The 26,280-nt window shown below is 39.9% G+C and overlaps 1 protein-coding gene across 6 annotated transcripts in view; it reads left to right on the top strand.

The window, feature by feature from the left end:
- The first annotated feature begins 2,285 nt into the window (after positions 1-2,285).
- VRK2 (VRK serine/threonine kinase 2) overlaps positions 2,286-26,280 on the top strand; it is a 172,412-nt gene continuing 148,417 nt past the window's right edge. The window contains exons 1-3 of one of the 6 annotated variants that reach the window (XM_055400029.2): positions 2,286-3,205; positions 4,795-4,836; positions 17,302-17,442. In XM_055400029.2, coding sequence (XP_055256004.2) covers positions 17,307-17,442 — 136 coding nt within the window. In that variant the 5' untranslated portion in view covers positions 2,286-3,205; positions 4,795-4,836; positions 17,302-17,306. Of the gene's footprint in view, positions 3,206-4,794; positions 4,837-15,071; positions 15,287-17,280; positions 17,443-26,280 lie in introns of those variants that run through there. The other 5 variants (XM_088841426.1, XM_088841427.1, XM_055400028.2 and 2 more) reach the window with 5 other exon arrangements.

The raw sequence follows: 26,280 nt of genomic DNA, 5'->3' as shown, positions 1-26,280 counted from the left end.
GGTTTTCCCTACTTTCTTCAATTTCAGTCTGAATTTGGCAATAAGGAGTTCATGATCTGAGCCACAGTCAGCTCCTGGTCTTGTTTTTGTTACTGTATAGAGCTTCTCCATCTTTGGCTGCAAAGAATATAATCAATCTGATTTCGGTGTTGACCATCTGGTGATGTCCATGTGTAGAGTCTTCTCTTGTGTTGTTGGAAGAGGGTGTTTGCTATGACCAGTGCGTTCTCTTGACAAAACTCTATTAGCCTTTGCCCTGCTTCATTCCGTGCTCCAAGGCCAAATTTGCCTGTTACTCCAAGTGTTTCTTGACTTCCTACTTTTGCATTCCAGTCCCCTATAATGAAAAGGACATCTTTTTTGGGTGTTAGTTCTAAAAGGTCTTGAAGGTCTTCATAGAACCGTTCAACTTTGGCTTCTTCAGCGTTACTGGTTGGGGCATAGGCCTGGATTACTGTAATATTGAATGGTTTGCTTGGAAGCGAACAGAAATCATTCTGTCCTTTTTAAGATTGCATCCAAGTACTGCATTTCGGACTCTTTTGTTGACCATGATGGCTACTCCATTTCTTCTAAAGGATTCCTGCCCACAGTAGTAGATATAATGGTCATCTGAGTTAAATTCACCCATTCCAGTCCATTTTAATTCACTGATTCCTAGAATGTGTATGTTCACTCTTGCCATCTCCTGTTTGACCACTTTCAATTTGCCTTGATTCCTGGACCTAACATTCCAGGTTCCTTTTCAATATTGCTCTTTACAGCCCCGGACCTTGCTTTTATCACTGGTCACATCCACAACTGGTTATTGGTTTTGCTTTCAGACGCAAGGGACGCCGGCCCGGCGCAGGCGCAGACGCGAGAAACACCGGCCCCGGCGCAACGAACCACGCAAAGAGGTGCAGCTGTGAGGAGCTACCCAACGCCTGAGGCCAGGGCCGGCGGCCAAGAGGAGCTACCCCACGTCCAATAGGCGGTGGCTGCGCGGACGCAGGAGGGCCGAGAGGAGCTACTCCACGTTCAAGGTCAGGAGGGGTGGACTTGAGGAGATACCCCTCATCTAAGGTAAGGTGCAGTGGCTGCGCTTTCTTGGAGCGGCTGTGAAGAGATATTCCACGCCCAAGGTAAGAGAAACCCAAATAAGACGGTAGGTATTGCGAGGGGGCATCAGAGGGCAGACACACTGAAATCATAATCATGGGAAACTAGTTGATCTGATCACATGGACCACAGCCGAATGTGGTCCACTGGAGAAGGGAATGGCAAACCACTTCAGTATACTTGCCTTGAGAACCCCATGAACAGTATCAAAGGGCAAAATGATAGGATACTGAATGAGGAATTCCCCAGGTCGGTAGGTGCCCAGTATGCTACTGGAGCTCAGTGGAGAAATAACTCTAGAAGGAATGAAGGGTTGGAGCAAAAGCAAAATGAACTCAAGTCCCTTTAAAATGTCTATGGATTTTTAGGGGCTTGCATTCTCATGGCTACTTCTGGTATGTTGCTTCTTCATGTGCCATTTCTGATTTGATTCACATTTGCTCAGATGTAGACATGAATTCTTCACTTTACACACTCACACAAACTGGGAAACAAATGGGAGGAAGGTAAAAGAGAAGTTGAAAGCACAGCAACTCAAACAACTTTAAGTGAAACAGTAGACATTATCATCCTTGAATGATCTTTGGCCTCTCCTACAACCAACGTCTCCATAACGATCTTTTCATTCAACATCCAGCTTCATACCATCTCTATCTTACTCCTGTAAATCTCCAAGAACTTCATATTTTTCTTAATTCTAGAGAGCAGTTTTCCCTTCAAGTTGTCCAGCCAATGAAATTTTCTTCCATTGGTGGTGGTACAGTTATGAATAGATAGAAAAAAACTTTGTTCTTACTTTTGACTTATTTTAGTATTTTTTTTTCCTCCTTGCCTGTAGATACTCTATTCAAGTCGATTTGCTAGTGTATATTCTGACTTTTACTTATTTGATGATATTTCCATTGCGTCATCATGCATAAGAATAACTTGACTGTGTTTAGCATTCTTAAGTCACAATCATTTTATTTATAGTTTTGTGGTCAATTCTTTTTCTTCTTTTATTTAGAGCCTTAGAGAGTAATTTTTGAGGCCCATTTAATTGCTGGTAAATAGATTTTTGTCCTGCTATATTATGGATATTTTCCGTTATCTCTGAAGCTTGTTATCCTTTCTTTTGAATTCTAAAATATTTTTGTAAGTTTATCTTCTACATTACTAATGTTGCCTTTTCAGATGTAACAAGTTGGGTTACTTTCAACTTTGCTTTGTAATTTAGAATTATGTTATGTGTTGTTGTTGTTTTATCTTTGATCCATGAGAATTTTTTTCTAGAATGCTTTGTGGTAGTTAGAATAACCACCACACCACTGCTACACACCCACTAAAGATGTCCATATTCTGATTCCTGGAAACTGTAAATGTTACTTTACATGGCAAAAGACCTTGTAGATGTGATTATGTTAAGGATCTTAGGAAGAAAACATCATTCTGGATTATCTGGGTCAGCACAATGTATTATCAAAGGTCCGAATAAGAGAGATTAGGAAATTCAGAACTAGAGAGGAATACTGGAAGATGCTACACTGTTGGGCTCTAAAAGCAGAACATGGAACCACAGGCCAAAGAGTGCAGGCAGCCTGTAGAAGCTAGAAAATTCAAGGAAATTGACCCTCCCCTACAGTGTCCAGAGGAACACAACCTACTCTCATCTTGATTGTAGGATTTCTAACCTCCAGCTCTATAAGAGGATAAATTTGTATTGCTTAAGTCATAATTTTGTGCTAATTTATTAAACAGTAATAAGATTTTAATACATACTGCTGTTAGTTTCATAGTAAAAATGGCTTCTTTTATTTTGCACATGACTCAAGAAAATTTTAGAATGGTTTTCTGTTTATTGTAGGAAATTTATTATTTGAAATAGGCAGCTTTGATTTTTCAAAAAAGGAATATAGTGTAAATTAGAGCTTCTTTCCTTGAGTGTGGTAATTTTTCTGTTTGGTCATCCACAGAGGACTGTCTGTACTTTCTTAGTCTTCAGTTCAGTTCGGTTCAGTCGCTCAGTCGTGTCTGACTCTTTGCGACCCCATGAACCACAGCACGCCAGGCCTCCCTGTCCATCACCAACTCCCGGAGTACACTCAAACTCTTGTCCATCGAGTCGGTGAGGCCATCCAGCCATCTCATTCTCTGTCGTCCCTGTCTCCTCCCACCCCCATTCCCTCCCAGCATCAGACTCTTTACTAGTGAGTCAACTTGTCGCATGAAGTGGCCAAAGTATTGCAGTTTTGGCTTTAGCATCAGTCCTTCCAATGAACACCCAGGATTGATCTCCTTTAGAATGGACTGGTTGGATTTCCTTGCAGTCCAAGGGACTCTCAAGAGTCTTCTCCGACACCACAGTTCAAAAGCATCAATTCTTCGGGGATCAGCTTTCTTCACAGTCCAACTCTCACATCCATACGTGACCATGGGAAAAACCATAGCCTTGACTAGACGGACCTTGGTTGGCAAAGTAGTGTCTCTGCTTTTTAATATGCTATCTAGGCTGGTCATAACTTTCCTTCCAAGGAGTAAACGTCTTTTAATTTCCTGGCTGCAATCAGCATCTGCAGTGATTTTGGAGCCCAAAAAAATAAAGTCTGACACTGTTTCCACTGTTTCCCCATCTATTTCCCATGAAGTGATGGGACCAGATGCCATGATCTTTGTTTTCTGAATGTTGAGCTTCGAGCCAGCCTTTTCACTCTCCTCTTTCACTTTCATCAAGAGGCCTTTGAGTTCCTCTTCACTTTCTGCCATAAGGGTGGTGTCATGGCTAAATCAAAATAGATATGATTTTCTCACTACTATCTCCTATATAGATCAAGTAATAAATGGAAAAAGTTAAAATATAATAGTGTAACTCTGATGTCTTCCCAAATCTCAAGGTTTTTGAAATAACTCCTCTGTCATAGAAATGAAGTAATTCAGGCTCCCATTCAATGTGAGTGAAGATGGTGTAGTTGTGTCCCAAATAATTTCTGAGGTCTCAGTAAGCGCTTACAAATTTTGATAACCATTTGCCATTTCCCACTATGAATTATTGAGACAATGATTACTCAGAGTAATCCTAAAATGTAGATAGTATCATGTCACTCCCTTGTTTAAATTCTTCAGTGGCTCCTCATTTCACTTTGGAAAAAGAAAAAAAAAAAAATCTTTAAACTCACAGACCTCAACATTCACTGTCCTGCGCCCACCTCTCCAGGATCAGCTGCCTCTGTCATCTCTCACTGTCATCCTTTTGGGGTCTTAAATACATCAAGTTTCTTCCTACCTCAGGAATTTGCATAAATCCTTTCCTCCATGAAATGTTTTCTCCCCACTTGGTCTGCCTCCTACAACTCTTCATCCTTCAGGTCTCATTTTAAGTGTCAGTCTCTCAAAGGTTTCCCATGACCTTGCCTGCCAGTTAAAATTAGCTCCTCCTGTTACAACTGCTAATAGAATCCTATAAATTCTCTCAGTGATTATTTAATGCCTGTCCCCTCTAAAAGGCTATAAGTTTTAAGAAGGCAAAGACTGTGTCTTTTGTTACAGTCTACCTCCAGAGCCAAGTATAAGTAATATTTGAGTAAGTGACTGAATCTGAATTGCTGTTTCTGGCCTCTCCATGATGATTTCTGGCCATTGCATTTCACCCTCTGCTCTATTTTGTTAATCTTTCTTAGCCACAGAGCGTGAACATCACCTCTCATCTTTGTTTTTCAGTTACCAAGTCAGTGCTAAAGGAAGGCTGATGCCAGGTTGCAGGTTTGTTTCTGTTTTTAAATTTCATGGGTTCATTCAAACTATTTGCACTGGGCACTATTCTAAATGTTTTTCTTTCTTGGTGTAGGGAGCAAGATGCAGTGTTGGCTACTCATAGTTCTATAATATGTTGCGCCCTTGATATGGTCCGAATGTTTTGGTCCATATACATGAGGTTATGCTCCTAATGATACAATGCCTGGACTTCAAGTTTAACTCTAATATTTCTGAATTTTACCAGGATGCTATTACTAATTGATCACTGTTTTCTTTACTGCATTGTGAATACATTGCTCTTTTAAAAGAGGATATTTGACATTGGCACTCCATGACTGCCATTCTATCTGTATTACTTTTAACAGAAATGCATCAAAAAGTATCTCACATATGGCCAGTATGCATCTTTACTTTTTATTGCTAATGTGGAATTTTTTCTTCTTTCCCATTTAAAACAAATATGGTATTGGGCATCACAATCAGAATTTGAAAGCTGGAAGATAGAAGTCTGTCCTTGTCATTTTCTTGCCCAGAAGCTGGCAATGATTTCTTTACCAAACTCTGGTTTCCTTACCCTCTATCTTTCGGTTGTCTATTTATCAGTTTATTTTTGTTATGGGTAGGTACTGCACTCTAGGAAATTACTATGTATATTAAAAACTCAGGAGTATCCATATAGCGTGAAATATCCTGTAATAGATTGTTCCGATTGCTTCAGAGGAAAAATTCATGACTCTAGTAACATTTGCATTTCATAGTTGATTGAGTACCTTGTGAAATGAATGAGCACTGTCAAGAATACTTCACTCTGTTGATTCACTCCAATATACTGGCATTTGAATGTTCATCACCCCTATCAAATCAATTCAGCATTACTAACTTCACTTCTAGGGAATGGATTTTTGTAGCCTTCTTCTCCATAACCTGGTAGAAGAGAAAAGAGAAAGCTCCATGAGGTATGAAAGAGTGCTAGAATTCCTCTCGTTTAGAAGTGAATTCAAGTGGCATCAGATGAAACTCAGTCACATATGTGTGAAGATATGAAACACTAAGGTGTGGATAACATTCAGACAGAAAATGAGACCACTATCCGCAAATAAAGTTGTTCTTTTGAACTGCATTATTGGAAAAGAATCTTGGAAAGAAGAACTTCTAACACTAGTTATGGCTGTAATCCATTAGAATGATTTCCTAAGAATGGCTTATAAATATCCTCTTAAATATACTTTAATAAGAAGAATTTTTCTCTTGTGTGCTTGAGGTGGCTAAATAAAGCATGGTCCTTCCAGAACTGAGACCAACACAATAGATCATTAATTTTATCCAATTGTTTCCTGAAGTGGCCCCAATTACCTGATTTTTTTCATCTAATATAGTTCATTCACAGAAAGTGGAATATAAGCAACATTGTATTTCATTGTCCACTAAGAAAGGGAGTTTATTTGATATAATAATATTATTTTGGATCCTTTACAGTGAAAAAAATAATATATATCCCTTTAAACTATAAAGTATCTACATTCAACTGGGTACCTAATTATCTTCCTTGAGAACTTTTTTAAAAGAACAAATGTGGTGAGGCAATGAGTATATCATTTATTTCATTTTATAGAAATAACACTCATGTGTTTTCCTTTGTCATAGTAAGTAAAACATTTCAGAGATCTAAAATAAAATATTAATCCAATCCCAGCTTTCCTGTTCCACATGCTGACAGAACCCAATGTAATCAGTATCAGGATAATGTCTGTCTTCCAAATTATTTTCTGTGTTTATACAAATAAAATATGTACACATAATATGAAAATATCCAAGACAATATAAAAAGAAATTAAATCTATTATTAAATTACTATAATCAAAAGAATATGATATTGGCTGAGAAACAGACCTGTCACATACATACACACCACTCTATATTCTGTGGGGCTATCACACATGAGCAGTTAGTGTCAGCCTCCTGCTCAAGTTTCCATTGATTCTCCATTGTCTGTAGTAGTTCTGTCCAACAAAACTTTCTAGATCACAGAAATATTCCATAACCTGTTCTATCCAATGAGGTAGCTACAAGCTACATGTGGCTATTGGGCATTTGAGACATGGCTTGTGAAACTAAGGTATTGAATTTTAAATTGTGCTGAGTTTCAATTAATTGAAATGTAAATGGTCACAAGTGTTTTATAACTAGTGTACTGGACAGCACAGATCTGTAATGTCAAACCCAGATTTCTTATCAAGCATTTAAGATCCTCCATCATTTTATCTCAGACAACCTTAGATCAAGACCTATGGGACCTTAGAATTAAAAACAGAAAGACAGCGGTGCTGCAAATACGGGAAAAGAAAGTCTAAAAGTGTGGACTGCAGGACACATGGGAAAACTGCTCTTCCCTCTGCTTTGAATATATCATCAGCTTAATTCTTACTGAAAGCACAGCTTCCACTTAAAAATCATTCAGCAAGTTCCCCTTCCTCCTTTTCCAGTTTATGTTTTTTATTATTGCAGGCATATTAGTGGAGAGAAACAGGATGTAAAGAGTGAATGCAGTTTTATGATTAATTAGCCTTTTATGGTTCTTCCCTTGTAGCTCAGTCGGTAAAGAATCTGCCTGCAGTGCAGGAGACCTGGGTTCGATCCCTGGGTCAGAAAGATCCCTTGGAGAAGGAAATGGCAACCCACTCCAGTATCCTTGCCTGGAAAATCTCGTGGACAGAAGAGCCTGGTGGGCTACAGTCTATGGGGTCGCAAAGAGTCAGGCATGACTGGGCGATTAACACTTACTTAACCTTTTATGATGCTTGTATTGGGGAATGGATACAGTAGAACTAAGAAGCACACTTTTGACTAGTCAATATTAGGTGTTATTACATTCAGTTATTTGAGAGATAATTCAAAACGTACTTCCTTCCAGTTGTTTAGCACCAGGGCTCTACTGATTAATATCTCTGGAAAATATTTTACGGAGTCATTGACATACTAGCAAAGTAATGCTCAAAATTCTCCAAGCCAGGCTTCACCAGTACATGAACCGTGAACTTCCAGATGTTCAGGCGCGATTTAGAAAAGGCAGAGAAACCAGAGATCAAATTGCCAACATCCACTGAATCATAGAAAAAGCAAGAAAGTTCAAGAAAAACATCTATTTCTGTTTAATTGACTACCCCAAAGCCTTTGACTGTGTGGATCACAATAAACTGGAAAATTCTGAAATAGATGGGAATACCAGACCACCTGACCTGCCTCCTGAGAAATCTGTATGCAGTTCAAGAAGCAACAGTTAGAACTAGACATGGAACAACAAACTGGTTCCAAATAGGGAAAGGAGTACTTCAAGGTTGTATATTGTCACCCTGCTTATTTAACTTATATACAGAGTATATGCAAAATGCTGGGCTGGGTGAAGCGCAGGCTGGAATCAAGATTGCCCGGAGAAATATCAGTAACCTCAGATATGTAGATGACACCACCCTTATGGCAGAAAGCGAAGAAGAACTAAAGAGCCTCTTGATGCAAGTGTAAGAGGAGAGTGAAAAAGTTGGCTTAAGCTCAACATTGAGAAAATTAAGATCATGGCATCCGGTCCCATCACTTCATGGCAAATAGATGGGGAAACAATGGAAACAGTGGCTGACTTTATTTTCTTGGGTTCCAAAATCACTGCAGATGGTGACTGCAGCCATGAAACTAAAAGACACTTTCTCCTTGGAAGAAAAGCTATGACCAACCTAGACAGCATATTAAAAAGCAGAGACATTACTTTGCCGACAAAGACCCATCTAGTCAAAGCTATGGCTTTTTCAGTAGTCATGTATGGATGTAAGAGTTGGACTATAAAGAAAGCTGAATGGTGAAGAATTGATGCTTTTGAACTGTGGTGTTGGAGAAGACTCTTGAGAGTCCCTTGGACTACAAGGAGATCAAACCAGTCCATCCTAAAGAAAATCAGTCCTAAATGTTGATTGGAAGGACTGATGCTGAAGCTGAAACTTAAATACTTTGGCCACCTGATGTGAAGAACTGACTCATTAGAAAAGACCCTGATGCTGGGAAAGATTAAAGGCAGGAGGAGAAGGGGACGACAGAGGATGAGATGGTTCTATGGCATCACTGACACAATGGACATGAGTTTGAGCAAGCTCCAGGAGTTGGTGGTGGACAGGGAGGCCTGGCATGCTGCAGTCCATAGAGTCACAAAGAGTTGGACACGACTGAGTGACTGAACTGAACTGAACTGACACACTGACAAATGACATAAAGACATTTTATTGTGTCCTTGTCTTTCATTTATACGGACAATCAAGAATTATTTGGACAAACAAGTTTGTATTTTGTAATGGTCTTGTATGTGAAGAATGCTAACAGCATAGCATTTGGTCCAACTGTTTATCTGATAGCTTTGAGATTCCATTTATCTGAATACTATTATTTTCAAAATTTCTATGTCAGTAACTGCTTAGTGCTCCAGGGATTGTGCATTTATGAGTGCAAATGGCCTCCTGATTTTTATAAAACAGAACTAGCTTGTCTGGCAGGCAAAATGTTTCCAGTGAAGTGATCTCCTTTTCTCACATTAAATAACAAAGATTGGACTTTTGTAAATGTCTTGTCTATGCAACATCTTTAACACTTTAATTGATTTGAAATGATCTTGGCCTTGTAAAGTATGCTAGCTAAATGCTGAGGGTTTTTCATTTTTTTCTTTGAACCAATGCAAGTATTTCTATAGCACCTGGTTCTTTGAAAAGCAGAACCCATGCCATACCTACAGGCTGGCACACCGCCAAGAAAGTCCTTTTGTTTGTGTGTGTTTGTGGTAAATCATTCATAGTCTATGAGATCTATCAAAATAGTGTTGTTTGAAAACCTTGCTTTCCCTACTTTTTTTCTTCTGATGATTCATACTTCATTGCTTTCATGTCTAGATTCTCTTTTCTTTCTTATTTCTCATCATGTTCATTCAGAAGATGTTCTTTCACTAGTTTCAAAATTTGTATTTCTATATTCTGTCAGTTTTCATCTTGAAACTTACACACAGCAATATGCTCTGAATTATAAAATTCTGCAGTAAATACTGACACAAACATCCCACGTATTCTCAACACAGGTTTACCTGCACTTCTGTTCTCATTTTTAGTTAATACAAATTTATTAGCACTTTAATTTTGTTAGCACTTGAAACTTTATCTGTTAAGAAGATTTTGACTGCGAGAAACATAGAACCAGTGCTAAGTGGCTTTAACAGTAAGGATACTTCTGTTGATACTTCATGCCTGAATATGAAAAGTATGGTGGCCTCAAGGTTAGGTAAGTGAGGAATAATGGTCTCAAGGACTCAGGTTCCTCCCTTTTTTCTCTTCAGTCCTTCTTTCCTTTTTAACAGCTTTGTTGAAGCATAATTTACAAACAATACAATTCATGAATTTTAAGTGTACAATTAAACGAATTTTGACAAACGTATTATCATGTAATCACTGCCACAATCCAGAATTCCAAAAAGTTCCACTAGCCCCTTTGTAATCAATCCCATCCCCCCAACCTAACCCCTGGCAATTTCAATGGAATTATACAGTATTGTAGTCTTTGTGTGTCTTCTTACCTTAACAAAGCATCATGCTTTTGAGATCCATCCAGGTTGTTGCTTAGATCAATAATTTGTTCCTTTTTATGCTGAGTGATGGTCCATTGTGTAGATGTATTGCATACCATAATTTGTATACCCATTCACTAGATGATGGGAATTTGAATCGTTTCCAGTTGTTGGCTAGAAAGTTGTTATAAACATTCACATACAAGTCACTGTGTAGATATAGGTTCACATTTCTCTTGGGTAAATATTTAGGAACATGAATACTGGGTCATATGCTAATTATATGTTTAACATTATAAAAAACTGACAAACTGTTTTCCAAAGTAGCTGTGCTATTTTCGATCCCTACCAGGAGTATAAGAGAGTTCCAGTTACTCCACGTGCACACTAAAACTTGGTGTCTTAGTGCTTTCTGAAGAGCAAAAGTTTTTAATAATTATGAAGTTAATTTATAAGTATCTTTATTTAGGTTTTCAGCTTTCCCCCTACCCCCACGTATATTCTCGTTACACAAATTCAAAGATTACAAAGATTTACCTGTTCCAAGATAAAATCTTTCTCCCAGGTTTTCTTCCAAAAGTTTTATAGCTTTAATTCTTGTGTTTCGATTTAGGTTTATGATCAATTTCAAGTAAATTTTTCTGTGGCATGTAAGTTAAGTGTTGAGGTTCTTTTTTTTGTTAATAAGGAGTTGTCTGGCCCAAGTGTCAATAGCACCAAGGTTGAAAAACACTGTTTTAGGTCATAGTGAGGACTGGCTAACAATGACTGAATTAGAATGGCACCTGTTTATTTAACTTATATGCAGAGTACATCATGAGAAACGCTGGACTAGAAAAAGCACATGCTGGAATCAAGACTGCCAGGAGAAATATCAATAACAGATATGCAGATGACACCACCCTTATGGCAGAAAGTGAAGAGGAACTAAAAAGCCTCTTGAGGAAAGTGAAAGAATAGAGTGAAAAAGTTGGCTTGAAACTCGACATTCAGAAACTAAGATCATGGCATCTGGTCCCATCACTTCATGGGAAATGGAAAGGGAAACAGTGGAAACAGTTTCAGGCCTTATTTTTTTGGGCTCCAAAATCACTGCAGATGGTGATTGCAGCCATGAAATTAAAAGATGCTTACTCCTTGGAAGGAAAGTTATGACTCGTTGGAAGGACTGATGACCGACTCGATGGACATGAGTTTGAGTGAACTCCAGGAGTTGGTGATGGACAGGGAGGCCTGGCGTGCTGTGATTCATGGGGTCGAAAAGAGTAGGACACGACTGAGCGACTGAACTGAAGTGTTTTGAGCAGAGGAGTGATCTAAGCTTTTTAAAAAAGACCATGTGGCTGTTTGTTGTGAAGAGACTAAAGGGGTGGAAGGATGAGAAATAGGATTGCTTGTAGGATGGTACTATCAGTCTCCAGCAAAGACATGTGGTTTAGACCAGAAGTAGGGGCAGTAGTAAGTGATGGATTGTGGGTATATTTTGAAGGTTGAGCTACCAGGATTTACTAACTGTCATGGCTAAATGTTTGTGCCCTCCTAAAATCTGCATATTGAAATGTAATTCCCAACGTGATGGTATTTGGAGGTGGAGGCTTTTAGGAGGTGACTGAGTCATGAGCTTCTCAGTCTCAGAACTGTGGGAAATGCATTTTGTTGTTTAAAACCACTTAGTCTATGGTATTCTATTACAGCAGCAGGAAAGGGCTATGACACCAACACAAGCAGGCATATATAGGTATGGAAGAGAGGAGCCATGTATGACCCCTTAAGAATAATCTGTTGTGCCTGGTGCTGGAGCCTGGGGAGTGGATAGAAAGCTGAACAAATTTAGAATGGGAGATTTAATGCCCAAATAAATGTTTGGACAGGAAACAAATAGCATATTACAATGTATCTTATGGAAATAAGAATGGATATTACATTAATGAATGAGTATCTTAAAGGGTACAATTATTCTGCATACAGACTATTGAGTTTCTTTAAAAATGCTTTTATATCCACAACATGAAGTTTTTTTTTTAAGAAGTGTCTTCTCATGCCATTTTTAATTTGGTGACATTTTGACAGGTGTAGGGGGTCCTAAAACTCTATTCCATCAAAGTTATTAAAGGATCTTGACTTTCCTTTCAGTATTTGCATCCCAAGCAATTACTGACTTCCTACAGAAGATGCTGATGTATTGTTTAATAATTGCTTTCTGAGCATTTGTTTTGCCTACCCTAAAATATTATATTTTAGGAGGAGAAGAGGATGACAGAGGATGAGATGTTTGGATGGCATCACCGACTTGATGAACATGAGTTTGAGCAAGCTCCAGGTGTTGGTGATGGACAGGGAAGCCTGGCCTGCTGCAGTCCATGGGGTCGCAGAGTCATGTGACTGAGAGACTGAACTGAACCAACTGAAAATGTTATAAGCTGAAAATAAAAGTGAAGTCGCTTAGTCGTGTCTGACTCTTTGCGAGTCCATGAACTGCAGCCTACAAGGCTCCTCCCTCCATGGGATTCTCCAGGCAAGAGTACTGGAGTGGGTTGCCATTTCCTTCTCCAGGGGATCTTCCCGACCCAGGGATCGAACCCAGGTTTCCCGCATTCCAGGCAGATGCTTTAACCTCTGAGCCACCAAGGAAGCCCAAAGCTATGAGTCCTTATTATATATTAGAAAACAGCTTATTTTTCCTTCTAACTTAATTATCACCATAATCTTATAACCAATAACCTGACAAAGATCCTTTCCTTGACCAAACTCTACTTAGTTTCACCTGAACTCTTTCCCAAATAGGCATTCACTTTTGGACTTATATTTCTCCATATTGTCCAATATCAGTAAGCATCTCCCAATGCTAAGTTTAGCTGGCATCTCCCAATCCTCCGTTGGAGGATTTAGTTCCTCAGCTTCTAACATCCCACAGGTGATGTCTGATTACCCTGACCTGCCTTCTGCAAGAATTCTGTTAGCACTATTTAGCAAGTACTCTCTTTACCCCCTGATATTTCCTCTTAGTAAATATCAAGGCATCCAGCCCCATTCAGTTCAGTTCAGTTCAGTCGCTCAGTCGTGTTCAACTCTTTGCGACCCCATGAATCACAGCACGCCAGGCCTCCCTGTCCATCACCAACTCCCGGAGTTCACTCAAACTCATGTCCAGCCCCATTACTACATGGCAAATAGAAGGGGAAAAGGTGGAAGTAGTGACAGAGTCCCTCTTCTTGGGTTCCAAACTTACTGTGGACAGTGGCTGCAGCCATGAAATAAGATTGCTTCTTGGCAGGAAAGCGATGACAAACACAGTGTGTTGTAAAGCAGAGACATTAGTCTGCAGACAGAGGTCCATACAGTCAAGACTGTGGTCCTCCCAGTGGTCACGTATAGTTGTGAGAGCTGGACAGCATAAAAAGGACAAAATTCCAAAGAACTGATGCCTTCCAACTGTGGTGCTGGAGAAGACTCCTGAAAATCCCTTGGACAGCAAGGAGATCAAACTAGTCAGTCTTAAGGGAGATTAACCCTGAATATTCATTGGAAGGACTGACACCGAAGCTGAAGCTCCAGTATTTTGGTCATCTGATGTGAACAGACTTATTGGAAAAGTCCCTGATGCTAAGAAAGATTGAGGGCAGAAGGCGAAGAGGGTGACAGAGGAGATGGCTAGAGGGTATCACCAATGCAATGAACATGAACTTGGGCAAACGCCAGGAGATGGTGAGGGACAGTGAGGCCTGGCATGCTGCAGTCCATGGGGTCGCAAAGAGTGGGACTGAACTGGGCGACTGAACAACTCTTTGCCCCTATATTTCCTGTTAGTAATTTTCTATTCACTAACCCCAACCTGTTCCTTGGCCATAAATTCCCACTTTTGTTTTATCCATAATTGGAACTGAGTATAGCTCTTTCTCCTATTTCAAGAGTTCTTTCTTCAAACTTTTAAACTTTTTATTTTGTATGGGGGTATAGCCAATTAACAGAGAAGGCGATGGCACCCCACTCCAGTACTCTTGCCTGGAAAATCCCATGGGCGGAGGAGCCTAGTAGGCTGCAGACCATGGGGTCACAAAGAGTCGGACACGACTGAGGGACTTCACTTTCACTTTTCACCTTCATGCATTGGAGAAGAAAATGGCAACCCACTCCAGTGTTCTTGCCTGGAGAATCCCAGGGACAGGGGAGCCTGGTGGGCTGCCATCTATGGGGTTGCACAGAGTCGGACACGACTGAAGCGACTTAGCAGCAGCATAGGCAATTAACAAAGTTGTGGTAGTTTCAGGAGAACAACGAAAGGACCCAGCGATATATACACATGTATCCATTCTCAATGTTACAACGCTCTCTGCCAGCCGGGGGCGGTGGGGAGGTAGAATGGTTACATTCTATTGCAAGAGTTTTCCTTATCGTTTTAAGAAATGCCAGAATAATTTTTTTAATTTAACAAATTTTATTAACCTAAATAGGGTTATTTCCACTTCACAGACAAAAAAAGATTAGAAAATGTTTTTGAAGTTTTAAAGTAATTACGGTCGCCCCCGGGCCTGGGCCCGAGCTAGGCTCCGCGGAACCCGGGCCGGCGTCTCCGCCCTGGGCGAGCGATGCGGGCCCAGAGGCAGAAAGTTAGCTCTGCCTCTACCGAGGGCCGCGCCGGCTCCGGGCCCGCCTCCCCGCGGGATTGGAGGCCCGCCGCCCCGCCCGGCCTCGCGAGGCCCAAGGGAGGCGCCGGGCACGCCGGGCGCCGGGCAGGCCTTCCCTCGTCCCCGGGTCCTGCGAGACCCCGCACTTCCGCGTCCCGCCTGCCCCGCCGCGCGGCGCCCCAGGCCGGGAAGGAGCTGCCGTCGGAGTGAGACGCCGGGCCCGGGCGGGTTCCCTGCTTCCGCGGTGGGTTCTGACTTTTTAAAACTTTGCGCGAAATCCTGGCGCCCCTTCCCCACGCGTTTGCCCAAAACGCGGGGCGGGGGAGTTAGGCGGGAAAGGGGATTGGGTTTCTTTCTCCACCCGCCTAGAGGGGCTAGAGGTAGGACGTGCGAGTCCGGACGCCGGCGGGTTTCCGGTGGTTCCGGCCGGCGCGGGGCGTGGCAAGAAGTGGGGCGTTGGGTGGGTGGGAAGGTAAAGGGGGTGTCCTGGCCGGCCGAGGGGTCAGGCGGGCGGTGGGCCGCGCCGCCCCGCCCCGGCCCCGCCGTCACAGTCCGTCTCCGAGGCCGCCCCAAGCCCAGTGCCGGCTCGGGTTCAGGCCTCTGGGTACCGGTTTGTCTCCAGAAACTCGGGTTAAGCACTTTTCATCCTAGCGGGAAGGGCCCTGAAACAGCAGGGACAAGCTTGTCTGGGACTTGCCTTGAGAGGAGGTTGGCGCTTCCTCCTGTGCCTTGAACTCTGGATCCATGCTGCGGGTGTTCATTGTATAGGCAGTCACCTTTCCGGCCTCACATTCTGGTGCCACGGACTTGCCCCAAACGGTTTTTATCTTCTTCATACTGATGGAGAATGTATGCCCTGCTGAAAAGTTGTTATCTGAAGACTTAAGGTTTTAAATCAGTAAATAAGTGTTGGGTACTAGTATTTAAAGTCAAGATACTGGTCAGTATATATGAGTGTCAGTCATAGTGTGACTCTCTGCAACCCCATGGTCTGTTGCCTACCAGGCTACCATGTCCATGGGGCAAGAATATTGGAGTGGGTTTCCATTTCCTTCTCCAGGGGATCTGCCTGACCCTGGGATCCGACCCAGGTTTCTGCATTGGAGGCAGATTCTTTATTGTCTGAGCTCCCAGAGAAGCCTCCAGTATAAAGTACTGGTCAGAACTTTTCCTTCTTTTGGGCACTGTTTATATGAATTCCCAGCTTCCTTTGTGTTCGAGTTAGGAGGACAAGTGAATATTGCTTTATCCGGGTGTTGCTGCTGAGTAAGATAGGGCATTGGGTTAGTATAAGTGAAGCAGGGAAAGCCTACTGGAAGGAACAGAAACCTCCTTCAGAAGATGGATAGATTATACAATGAAGACTACTTTCATTTCGAAGGCACTCACCAGGTTTAAAAAAAACTTCTTTGAAACTACTTAGAGGACTGCGGTTACCTTCACACTTGGTTTCAAGCTTACATGCTGTGTGTGTGTTTTGTTTTTCCCTAAGAAATTTTCTAGTCCTACTCAAATATCTCTAGTAAGATTCACTAACCTATGTACAATTATAGTTAATTGGTTAAAGTTGTGTGGCTATCCTATGGCGTCTGTACACTGTTTTTGGTAATGCTGCATAAATTTCTAAGGCAGGGCAGTTTTCACTTTGGTGATAATGGGGAAGGGACAGGGTAGAGAGAAGCAGAAAGAGGTTGAAACAGTAGTGTGGTAGCCTTACAACTAACTGCGCAGTGGCCTGGTGCTCTGCTTAGTTACACATCCATGAAAATCCTGGGGTTATTTAACCAATATTTATTTGAGTTGTGTCAGTTGCTGGGTTTGGTAATGACGTACATTGCCATTGTCCCTTGTTATCTCAGCCAAGAGCTGTATTTTTTTTTTCTAGTGACTGAAGAGCTTTTCATCTTTGACATTTAGCATTCTCAATGAAAGGAGTAGTTTCATATATATGAAATTTATTTTCTCTTTGTAGTTGGAAATTAACTCATTTAAGGTGTATTCTGAACCATAAATAGGTATTTTGACCCCCTAACTGAGTTTTGGAAATGTTAAGTGAGGTTCACTTCGATTTCAGAATTGTAATGTTGGTGAATCTCCAGTTTGAATATAATATGTGGGCTTTCCCAATCCCAGTTGACTTCAGAATCCTAATTTCTGGGAAGGTGCCCCATAGAAGACATTTTGAAAAACGTATTTAAGTGGAGTTTTCTTTGTTGTTTTTTTCATTTTTAATCACAGCCTCACCCCTTCTGTCAACAGAAGTGATGCCACCAAGAAGAAAAGAGAAATACAAGCTTCCTGTTCCACTTCCGGAAGGCACAGTCCTGAAGGACATGGAAGGAAAACAATGGGTGCTGGGCAAACTGATTGGCTCTGGAGGATTTGGTTTGATATATTTAGGTAAAGTATAAATCACCAGATACTCTTATGTATGTGACTGTGACTTCTTAATATTTTGAAAATTGAGATAAAATAGAATTCATAAATGTAAGTTATATGAAGATAGTGTTTAGTAGAATGTCTGTGCTAGGTTCAAGATATGACTGACCCTAGCCCCTTCTTGTCTATGTCTTTCTAAATGACTCTGAGAAAGTCTTTTTCAGAGCACAGTTACACAGTCTGCCAGACAAATGGTTAATGTTCTGTTTTGAGAGTGTGTTTTCTTGGAAACATCGGTTTTCATGACTCAAGAGAACACAACTCTGTGATTATGAACATTTCCCATTTGTGAATCTTAATCATTAATGTTGAAGTAGTGTAAGGTTTTGGTCATTTCTTCACTAGGTCTAACTAGAGAACTGGGCCTTAATACTCCAAGGCCATCTATTGTGTGGAATGAATTAACTTCTCTCTTGTACACCTAGATTGGTACTAGTTATGTGCTATCTTTAGGATGGAGATCCAACCAGTCCATTCTAAAGGAGATCAGTCCTGGGTGTTCATTGGAAGGACTGATGCTAAAGCTGAAACTCCAATACTTTGGCCACCTGATGCGAAGTGTTGACTCATTGGAAAAGATTCTGATGCTGTGAGGGATTGTGGGCAGGAGGAGAAGGGGACGACAGAGGATGAGATGGCTGGATGGCATCACCGACTCGATGGACATGAGTCTGAGTGAACTCCGGGAGTTGGTGATGGACAGGGAGGCCTGGCATGCTGTGATTCATGGGGTCGCAAAGAGTTGGACACGACTGAGCAACTGAGCTGAACTGAACTGACATATAGTTTCTGTGTTTTTTGGTACAAGTAAGGAACCTAAGTTGAGTGTGTTTTTATACTACATTAAAAATTTTTTAAATCAGTTGACTTTAAAAGGATTGTTCAGGGCTTCCTTTTATCTATAGTTTTAAGGATCAAGGGATATCCATTACAAGATGAGATTTAATGAATAAGATAAATATTAGTGATTAAAAAAAATCCTCTCAAGGAGAAATTCTGAATATATCTGTGTCTGGAGGCGTTTAAGAAGTTGGTAAAAAAGCTTTCATTGGAAGAATCTTGGGTTCCTTATTAAACATTTTAGAGTACAGGGGAGGAAAGACATTCCCTCTGCTCTCCTAAGTTTAATAGCTGGATTTATGAAATAAACTGATAGAAGGAAGATTAACAGGAGAAAAGGTATACAAATATATTAATTTTTTGATGTTATGTGCACAGTAATATTACAGGTGGAAAAATAGTTGAATAAATATCCTAAAGCATGGTAAGATTAGAGAGCTTACATGCCATCTTAATAAGGGACAGTACATGAATTTTAAGAGCGATTCCTAGGCCTGGAGAAGAGTAGATGGGGGCTGTGATAGGCTGTAATAAAGTTTGGGAGTGATGTCAATTTCTAATCTCTTCTGTAATGAGTCAGTCTTTCCTGGTTAATGAAGCTCTCTGATGTAATTTAAAACAGTTGAGTTGTGTTTTTTTTTTTGGGGGGGTGGTTCTGTCTTTAGCCAAATAAAGGGAGTTCAGAGAAAGCCATTCCCCGCATTTGCTATTTTTCAAGTGCCTTCAGTTCAAAATAATCCTTTTGCCAAACAGGCATATTTTAGGGTGGCGTATTCTGCCACTCTTCTCACGCAAACGTGTTTCATGGATCTTGAAGGATTAAGCTCCTCTTCTAATGAAGTTGATTTTGTAGTATCGAATAAATGGGTGAAATACAGTGAATAAGTAACATCTTATTAATCGCCTGAGTGTCTAATCTAGTTGGGAAGATAAGACCAACACAAAAGTATAGTGTGGGTTAGATAAAGAACAACTTCCCTATTTAAAAGGTTTGAACTTGCTTGAAAAATGTTAAGTACTAGATTTAGTGACACAGGCAGCACTGTTTAACAGAAATGTAATGCAAGCACATATGGAATGTAAAATTGTCTAGGAGCCACATTAAAAAAAAAAAAAAGCAGGTGAAATTTATTTAAATAATATGTATTATTTAATGTGATATATCTAAAGTATAATTCCAACACATTATTAATATTAAAAAAGGGAAATATTTCACTTCTTTAGTTAAATGGGACTAGACCAGGATATGTCTAGTCCCATTTCAGGGGCTCAATAACTACCTATAGGTAGTGGCTACCATGTTGAATGTTGCAGATAGAGACCCTGAGAGGACTTGGAGTCTACAGAGAGTATATTCTTTGAAGAATAATTGTTGGTTGAAACTCTGAATTCATGAATTCTCTATAGATGAGTGTTAAGATCTCTGGTATATTGTCTTGACTCAAGGTCAGAGAAGTGGAGTTGAATAAGTTATTTCTGATGTGGCTGAAAGGTAGCCTTGGATTGCACAGCTTATCAGTTATTCTAATGTTTGAATTATTTTGAGTAATTTCAAAGAACTACAGAAAAGTATTGATTGTGCTAGTCTTATTTCTTTTCTCTTTTTAAATGTAAATATTATATGTGTTAATATGTATTGAAATTTAAGAGCATGTTTAAAGTTGAATTATGTGTGTGTGCATGCCATATACGGAGAAGGCAATGGCAAGCCACTCCAGTACTCTTGCCTAGAAAATCTCATGGACGGAGGAGCCTGGTAGGCTGCAGTCCATGGGGTCGCTATGAGTCAGACATGACTGAGCGACTTTACTTTCCCTTTTCACTTTCACACACTGGAGAAGGAAATGGCAACCCACTCCAGTGTTCTTGCCTGGAGAATCCCAGGGACGGGGGAGCCTGGTGGGCTGCCGTCTATGGGGTCGCACAGAGTCGGACACGACTGAAGTGACTTAGCAGCAGCAGCAGCGTACCATATATGTGTATACATGCTACTTGTGTGGTTCCTCTTGTGAAAAAGGAATTTAGGCTTAGTCATGTGATTTATTTACCCCATTCAAATATAGAAAAAACCTTGTTTCTTTCAATCTAAGTACTGCACATATTTTTTACTTAATTTTTCTCAATAATATTTAGTTTGCAACAATTTTCAAGATTTCATAGTTATGAAGTACCCTCTACTATCTGAATTTTAGAACCTGGATCCTGGATATATGAGCAAATGCATGTGACTGGGGTAAGACTTTAAAGAAATGTTTAGCTATTTTGAGGAAAAGTTGTGTGTTGCAAATGCTGTTCTATCAAAAGTGGCACTCATAAATTATAATCTCAGCTCTTCAGTGAGATGCTGTCAGCAATAACTTTGTTAAAATTAGTTTTTACGTATTATTTTCAAGCTGAGAAAATCCATATGAAATTATATCATGTTCTTGCATTTTAGCATGGTTCTCATCATTTCCTGTATAAAGGATGAAGTAGCCGGCTAGTTCAGGTTTCCCTAATACCTTTGTGTCCAGCCTCATTGTTAAGCATTATATTTTCCAGATACACTTTCAGCAGACACTTCATCAGCATTTGTCACCTAAGGCTGAGAAGAGACTAACAGCCCTGACTGACTCATATGTGCATGTGCAGCTGTCCTGTAGTTTTGAGATCAATAGCCAAAGCCTTTCAGTAGTCAGCAAGAAGTAAAGGGGAAGGGGCAGAGGTGTTTTGTATTTACTCTCAACTTGGAGAAATAATGTTCCTGTAGCAGTAACAGAAATAGTAATAAGAGGGAAAAGAAAGTCTGAACATAAAACAAAGTTCTTCCTTTGCATTTGAAAAGAGAGGAGGGGAAAAGGAAGACAGGAAACTGTTTCAGGGAATGGGAAAGCTTACAGTAACCTCAGGATCAAATAAGTGAAAAAAAAATTCTAAAACTTCAGGAGACAGAACTGAGAGTTTGAATTTTACTTTAGTGTTAGGTATAACACAGAACCAAGCAAACTGGGGAATTTCATAAATCACAGCTTAAGATTTTGACCTGAGCCTTTTGCAAACTGAGTGACTTTCATCTATTCAGGAATCTTTGTTTCTGTCCTCTAGGTTTGAGGTAATAATACTTGCAATGATTAAGGTAATATTTTTAAAGAACTTGGAACATAACAAGCAGTTCACTGGGATTGATTTATTTATTTCGAACATCCCATTCTCCGTGATAGCTGAACTCTTAGTTCGGTGTTTGGTGCTCAGATTAGCACGGTGACTAAGACATGTATGGGAGGGTTTTTCCATTTGTTCTCCCGAGGACTGTGATGGGCTTAGCTACTAAATGTGGTAAAACTGAGAAACAGAGAATGTCAGTGGAAGTCTATGACAATTTACTTGCCAAAGTGTATGTTTTTCCCATTTCAATTTACAATAGTAGCCATGATGACGTAGTGAAAAGTCCTCACATAAGCTGTATCTTATGTTTCAGATATGAATGGTATTATGTTTCAGAATTAGTCAAAAATCTAGAAAAACAGAACTATAGATAATAAACTTTAGCCAAATTCCTTTAAAGTCTTCTTATACGGCTTTCCCAGGTGGCTCAGTGGTAAAGAATCTGCCTGCCAATGCAGGAGAGGTGGGTTTGACCCCTGGGTTGGGAAGATCCCCTGGAGGAGGAAGTAACAAGTGATAGAATGATTTATCTGTAGAAGTTTTATTTTTTAGAATTTGAGCAGAGCCATGACCATTTAGCATCTTTGGAATATTAAGCATAGGCTATATGTTTAACAGTTATTTGCCTCAGAGATTGAAGACTGAAATTGGACTACTAAACCCACACAAGCCAGTTTGCTTTTTTTTTTTCCCATAATTATAGATGTCACCGTTAACTCCAGCCTGTAATCTTAAACATAACACTCTAGTCATAAAAACTTGAGACAAATTAACTATAAAATCTGTGTATGCTTTATTGACAGTAAATCAAGAGCATTATATTTTATAAATAATGTTATTATAACTGAAATTAATTCTTGAAGCATTAAGGTCAATCATTTATTATTCATGGATAAATGTTTAGAGTTCAAGTGACTGCCAAGGATTCTTGGGTAATCCTCTCAGATTAGCTCATTTTTGTTCTTTAGAAACAGAAGAAATCTTTGTGGGGTGGGGCAGAGAGAAAATAGAGTAATTGAGAGTTGTAGATATTGTCAAAGTTTAACTCACTTATCGATGAAGAAATAGACTTCTATCTAAATAGAAAAAAATTTTTATGTGTGGTTTTTATTTATTGTATTTTCTTGTTTGGTGGCTCAGTGGTAAAGAATCTGCTTTCCAGTGTGGGAGATACTGGTTTGATCCCTGGGTCGGGAAGATCCCCTGGACAGGGAAATGGCAGCTTACTCCAGTATTCTTGCCTAGGAAATCCCATGGACAGAGGAGCCTAGCGGGCTATAGTCCATGGGATCACAAAGAGTCAGACACGACTTAGTGACTAAAAGATAACTTTCTAGTCAGCTAGAATGGATTGATTTTTAAGGTATGCAGAGTGATGTTCTGAAGAGTCTAATGATAATGCTAGCAACAAAATAAAGTTACTAAACCATGTATTGCTTCATAATATATTGCTGTGTTAAATGTTATTTTGGTAGTGTTTTACAGAGAAAACTTTGAGATAAGCAGTTAATCTGACCTAACACAGTGCAACACTGTGGCCCCACCACAATGCTCCGACTCTATGCAACCCCATAGATGGCAGCCCACCAGGCTCCCCTGTCCTTGGGATTCTCAAGGCAAGAATACTGGAGTGGGTTGCCATTTCCTGCTCCAATGCATGAAAGTGAAAGTGAAGTCGCTCAGTCATATCTGACTCTTCATCACCCCATCGACTGGAGCCTACCAGGCTCCTCCATCCATGGGAGTTTCCAGGCAAAAGAGTACTGGAGTGGGTTGCTGTTGCTTTCTCCCCCTACAACAATAGTTACTAGGAAATTTTGCAGATGATACCCTGGAGGTGAGAAGAAGGAAATAAATATGAAATAAGGATAATTTGTACTAGAAACTGTCGTATATAAATTAGTTCCCAGCTGAAGGTTTAAGAGGTAATAGTTGGTATAATCTGGATATGGCAATGGCGACCCACACCGGTACTCTTGCCTGGAAAATCCCATGGACAGAGTAGCCTGGTAGGCTGCAGTCCATGGGGTCGTGAAGAGTTGGACATGACTGAGCGACCTCACTTTCACTTTTCACTTTCATGCATTGGAGAAGGAAATGGCAACCCACTCCAGTGTTCTTGCCTGGAGACTCCCAGGGACAGAGGAGCCTGGTAGTCTGCCCTTCTGTGGGGTTGCACAGAGTCGGACATGACTGAAGTGACTTAGCAGCAGCAGCAGCAGTTGGTATAATCTCAACAGATGAAGAGATTGCTTTGGATTTTGTGAATTTAATAAACATGTTGTACCTTTCATAAGAATTTAAAATTCCTAGAAGTTGTATTTTAATTTTGTATGTGCTGATCATTGGCTGTTAATTTTGAATTTTAAAAGCACAGTGTTCATTTACTTATCAGCTAAAAAATCTAAATACCTGCAAAAGTTTGGATTCTTTGTATAAAAAGGAAGCATTCTCCTAAGGTTTACTTAGTCTTTGCTTGTCATTTTCATTTTTGTAAGTGTCCGATCTTTTTAACATATTTTATGTTATGGGTCTTCATTATCAGCATTCTACTGTCAAACTCTTTTGCCTTAAGGGAAGATTCACAAACTGCTCTGTTCTTTAATAATTTATGCATTATGTCTCTTCCACTGCACCTGTTACTATCTTACAATGGTTTCAGTGGTCAAGGTTTTTAAATTTGAAGCCTATCACTATAGGGAAGTTTCTTCTTCATGAAATGAAGGAGAAATTCTATTGCCACACAATTAAAAAAAAAAAAAACTCAACTTTCGGGAGCTTCTGGCTTCCTTATGATATATGAATGGAATTTAGCTTCTGAAGTGTTTTAGGCTTTTTTCTTTAGGTATGGAAGAAGAGTAGAAAGTAGTCTTCTTTTAAGAAACAGGAATATCTATGTTTATAAAATAAGTGAGAAGAAAATTAAGAAACTCTAAAGCTCTAAGTAGGAGTATTCACTGGAAATTAGCTATTTGGATGGTGAAAATTTGTTCACCCTCCTCGCTTAACACTGATTCAAAAATGTTCATGGATCTTATACTGCTTACATACTTGGTTTTGCAATTCGTGCATCTTCAGAATGTTTGTCCCTTATAACTCCATTACATGAACTGAGTACATTATGCAGTTTTCTACATGAAAGGACATTTTAAGAGGAAGGACATAAAACTCAGCAATTATTTCAAGAAAATTTTTGAAGGTTTCCATTGTTTCTTTTAAAAGGGAAAAAGAAAGTCATCCTGACTTCATTTAGTCAGGAAGACTTTCCTTTAACATCTCCAATCAAGTAATACTTGAGGGAAAAGATTCCGTAGAAAGATATCCATTGAAGGCCAGGAACATCTACAGATGCAGTGTGATCCTAGGCAATGAGGCATGTGGCCCTTCATTGGCATTATATGATAACAGGAGGATCTTCTGGCAGAAGAGCTGACTTTTGCTGCGTTCTGCATGCTGCCCCTCCAAGCCCATCTTTGATTGGCACCTATGCCCTATTGAAACTGGCATCACACCTTCTGAATGGGCATAGTGCCAGCCAAGCAGATGGGTATGGGCAAAAGCATGCCAGAAACCCAGTATGTGCATCAAGTTTTAAGTATCAGGGGCCCAAACTCCCATCCAGGGATATAAAAACTGCAGTCTGTTGAGAGCTTTTTGTGTTTAAGGTTAAAGGACATGCCATTTCTACTCCAGCTTAGAGGTTGATTAATTTTGAAAGTCAAACAGGAGCTCCTGTGGCAGTGTCAAGCAAAATTCTATCTTTGGTGAATGAGAATTACTACTTCATGTAGGGAGAGAAAAGTATTGTAATGAAGTTTCCAATGAGAGTTACTCTCCTGCAAGTGCCTCCAGCACTTAAGCAGCATGCATTCAGTGGAGATGAATATTTCTGTTCTCCAGCAGAGCCAGGTGCATTCAAAGCCAGATCTTCAACCTGCTGCAGTAAAGAACCCTAAATTTAGAAAGGGCAGGTAAAGTTTGGAAGAACTCCTTGGTGGCAGCTCTCACCATGAGCTGATGAGGCTTCACAAAAGTGTATAAAGGAGATGAAGGAAAAACTCCAAATTAAAAACCTTCTGATTACTTCAGTCTGAAACAGAAAGATCTTTAATAAAGGGAAAAGTTTAGTCCTTTCTCTAAATGCAGAAATTTTTTTGAATTTTATATCAATAAAAAGTTAGTTTACCAAAACGTTAGAACCAACTTAATGCGTAAGTAACAAAGCTTCCTATTCTAACATTTATTTCATTGCATGTCTATCATGTATATAAACTTCACTTCTTGAATAATGGATTTTGCATAAAATTGAGTTCTAAATATCATATTCCTTATGATCGTCTCACACCAGCTACAGAACTGGGCAAAAATTAAAAAAAAAAAGGGCATCATTCCTTGTGATCACTTTAATTGTATTCTCTAAATGCTCTTAAATTTACAAGAATGCCTATAAGACCAGCTGTGGCCAAGAGAAGCTTTTTGTAATCGCCTTATAGCCATTGCTTTTTCTTTTCCACTGTGTAAACTTTATCTATGGAGCAGATTCCATGAGACCATTGTGAATACTTCAACGTATTCAAAACATATAACTGCCACAAATTAAACTACTAAAACTAAAGCTGGTGCATTGTAACTGCCAAGTAAAGCTGGCACGTCCCTCCGTCAGACTGCGGGAGAGTATGCCATACAGTCCTCAGAAAACACAATTCATCCAGAAGCACTCTTGTCACTTGCTCTGATATTAAACCAGAGAAAGTGACATTAATTAAAGAAGTGGCATGAGCCAACAAAAGCAATGAAATTCTAAGCTTTGGCTCA

Source organism: Moschus berezovskii, chromosome 11, assembly GCF_049115385.1.
Source record: "Moschus berezovskii isolate FMDL1 chromosome 11, NW_MosBer_1.0, whole genome shotgun sequence".
NCBI lineage: Eukaryota > Metazoa > Chordata > Mammalia > Artiodactyla > Moschidae > Moschus > Moschus berezovskii.
Note: the sequence above shows the minus strand (reverse complement) of the source record. Positions and strands in the feature narration are given on the sequence as shown.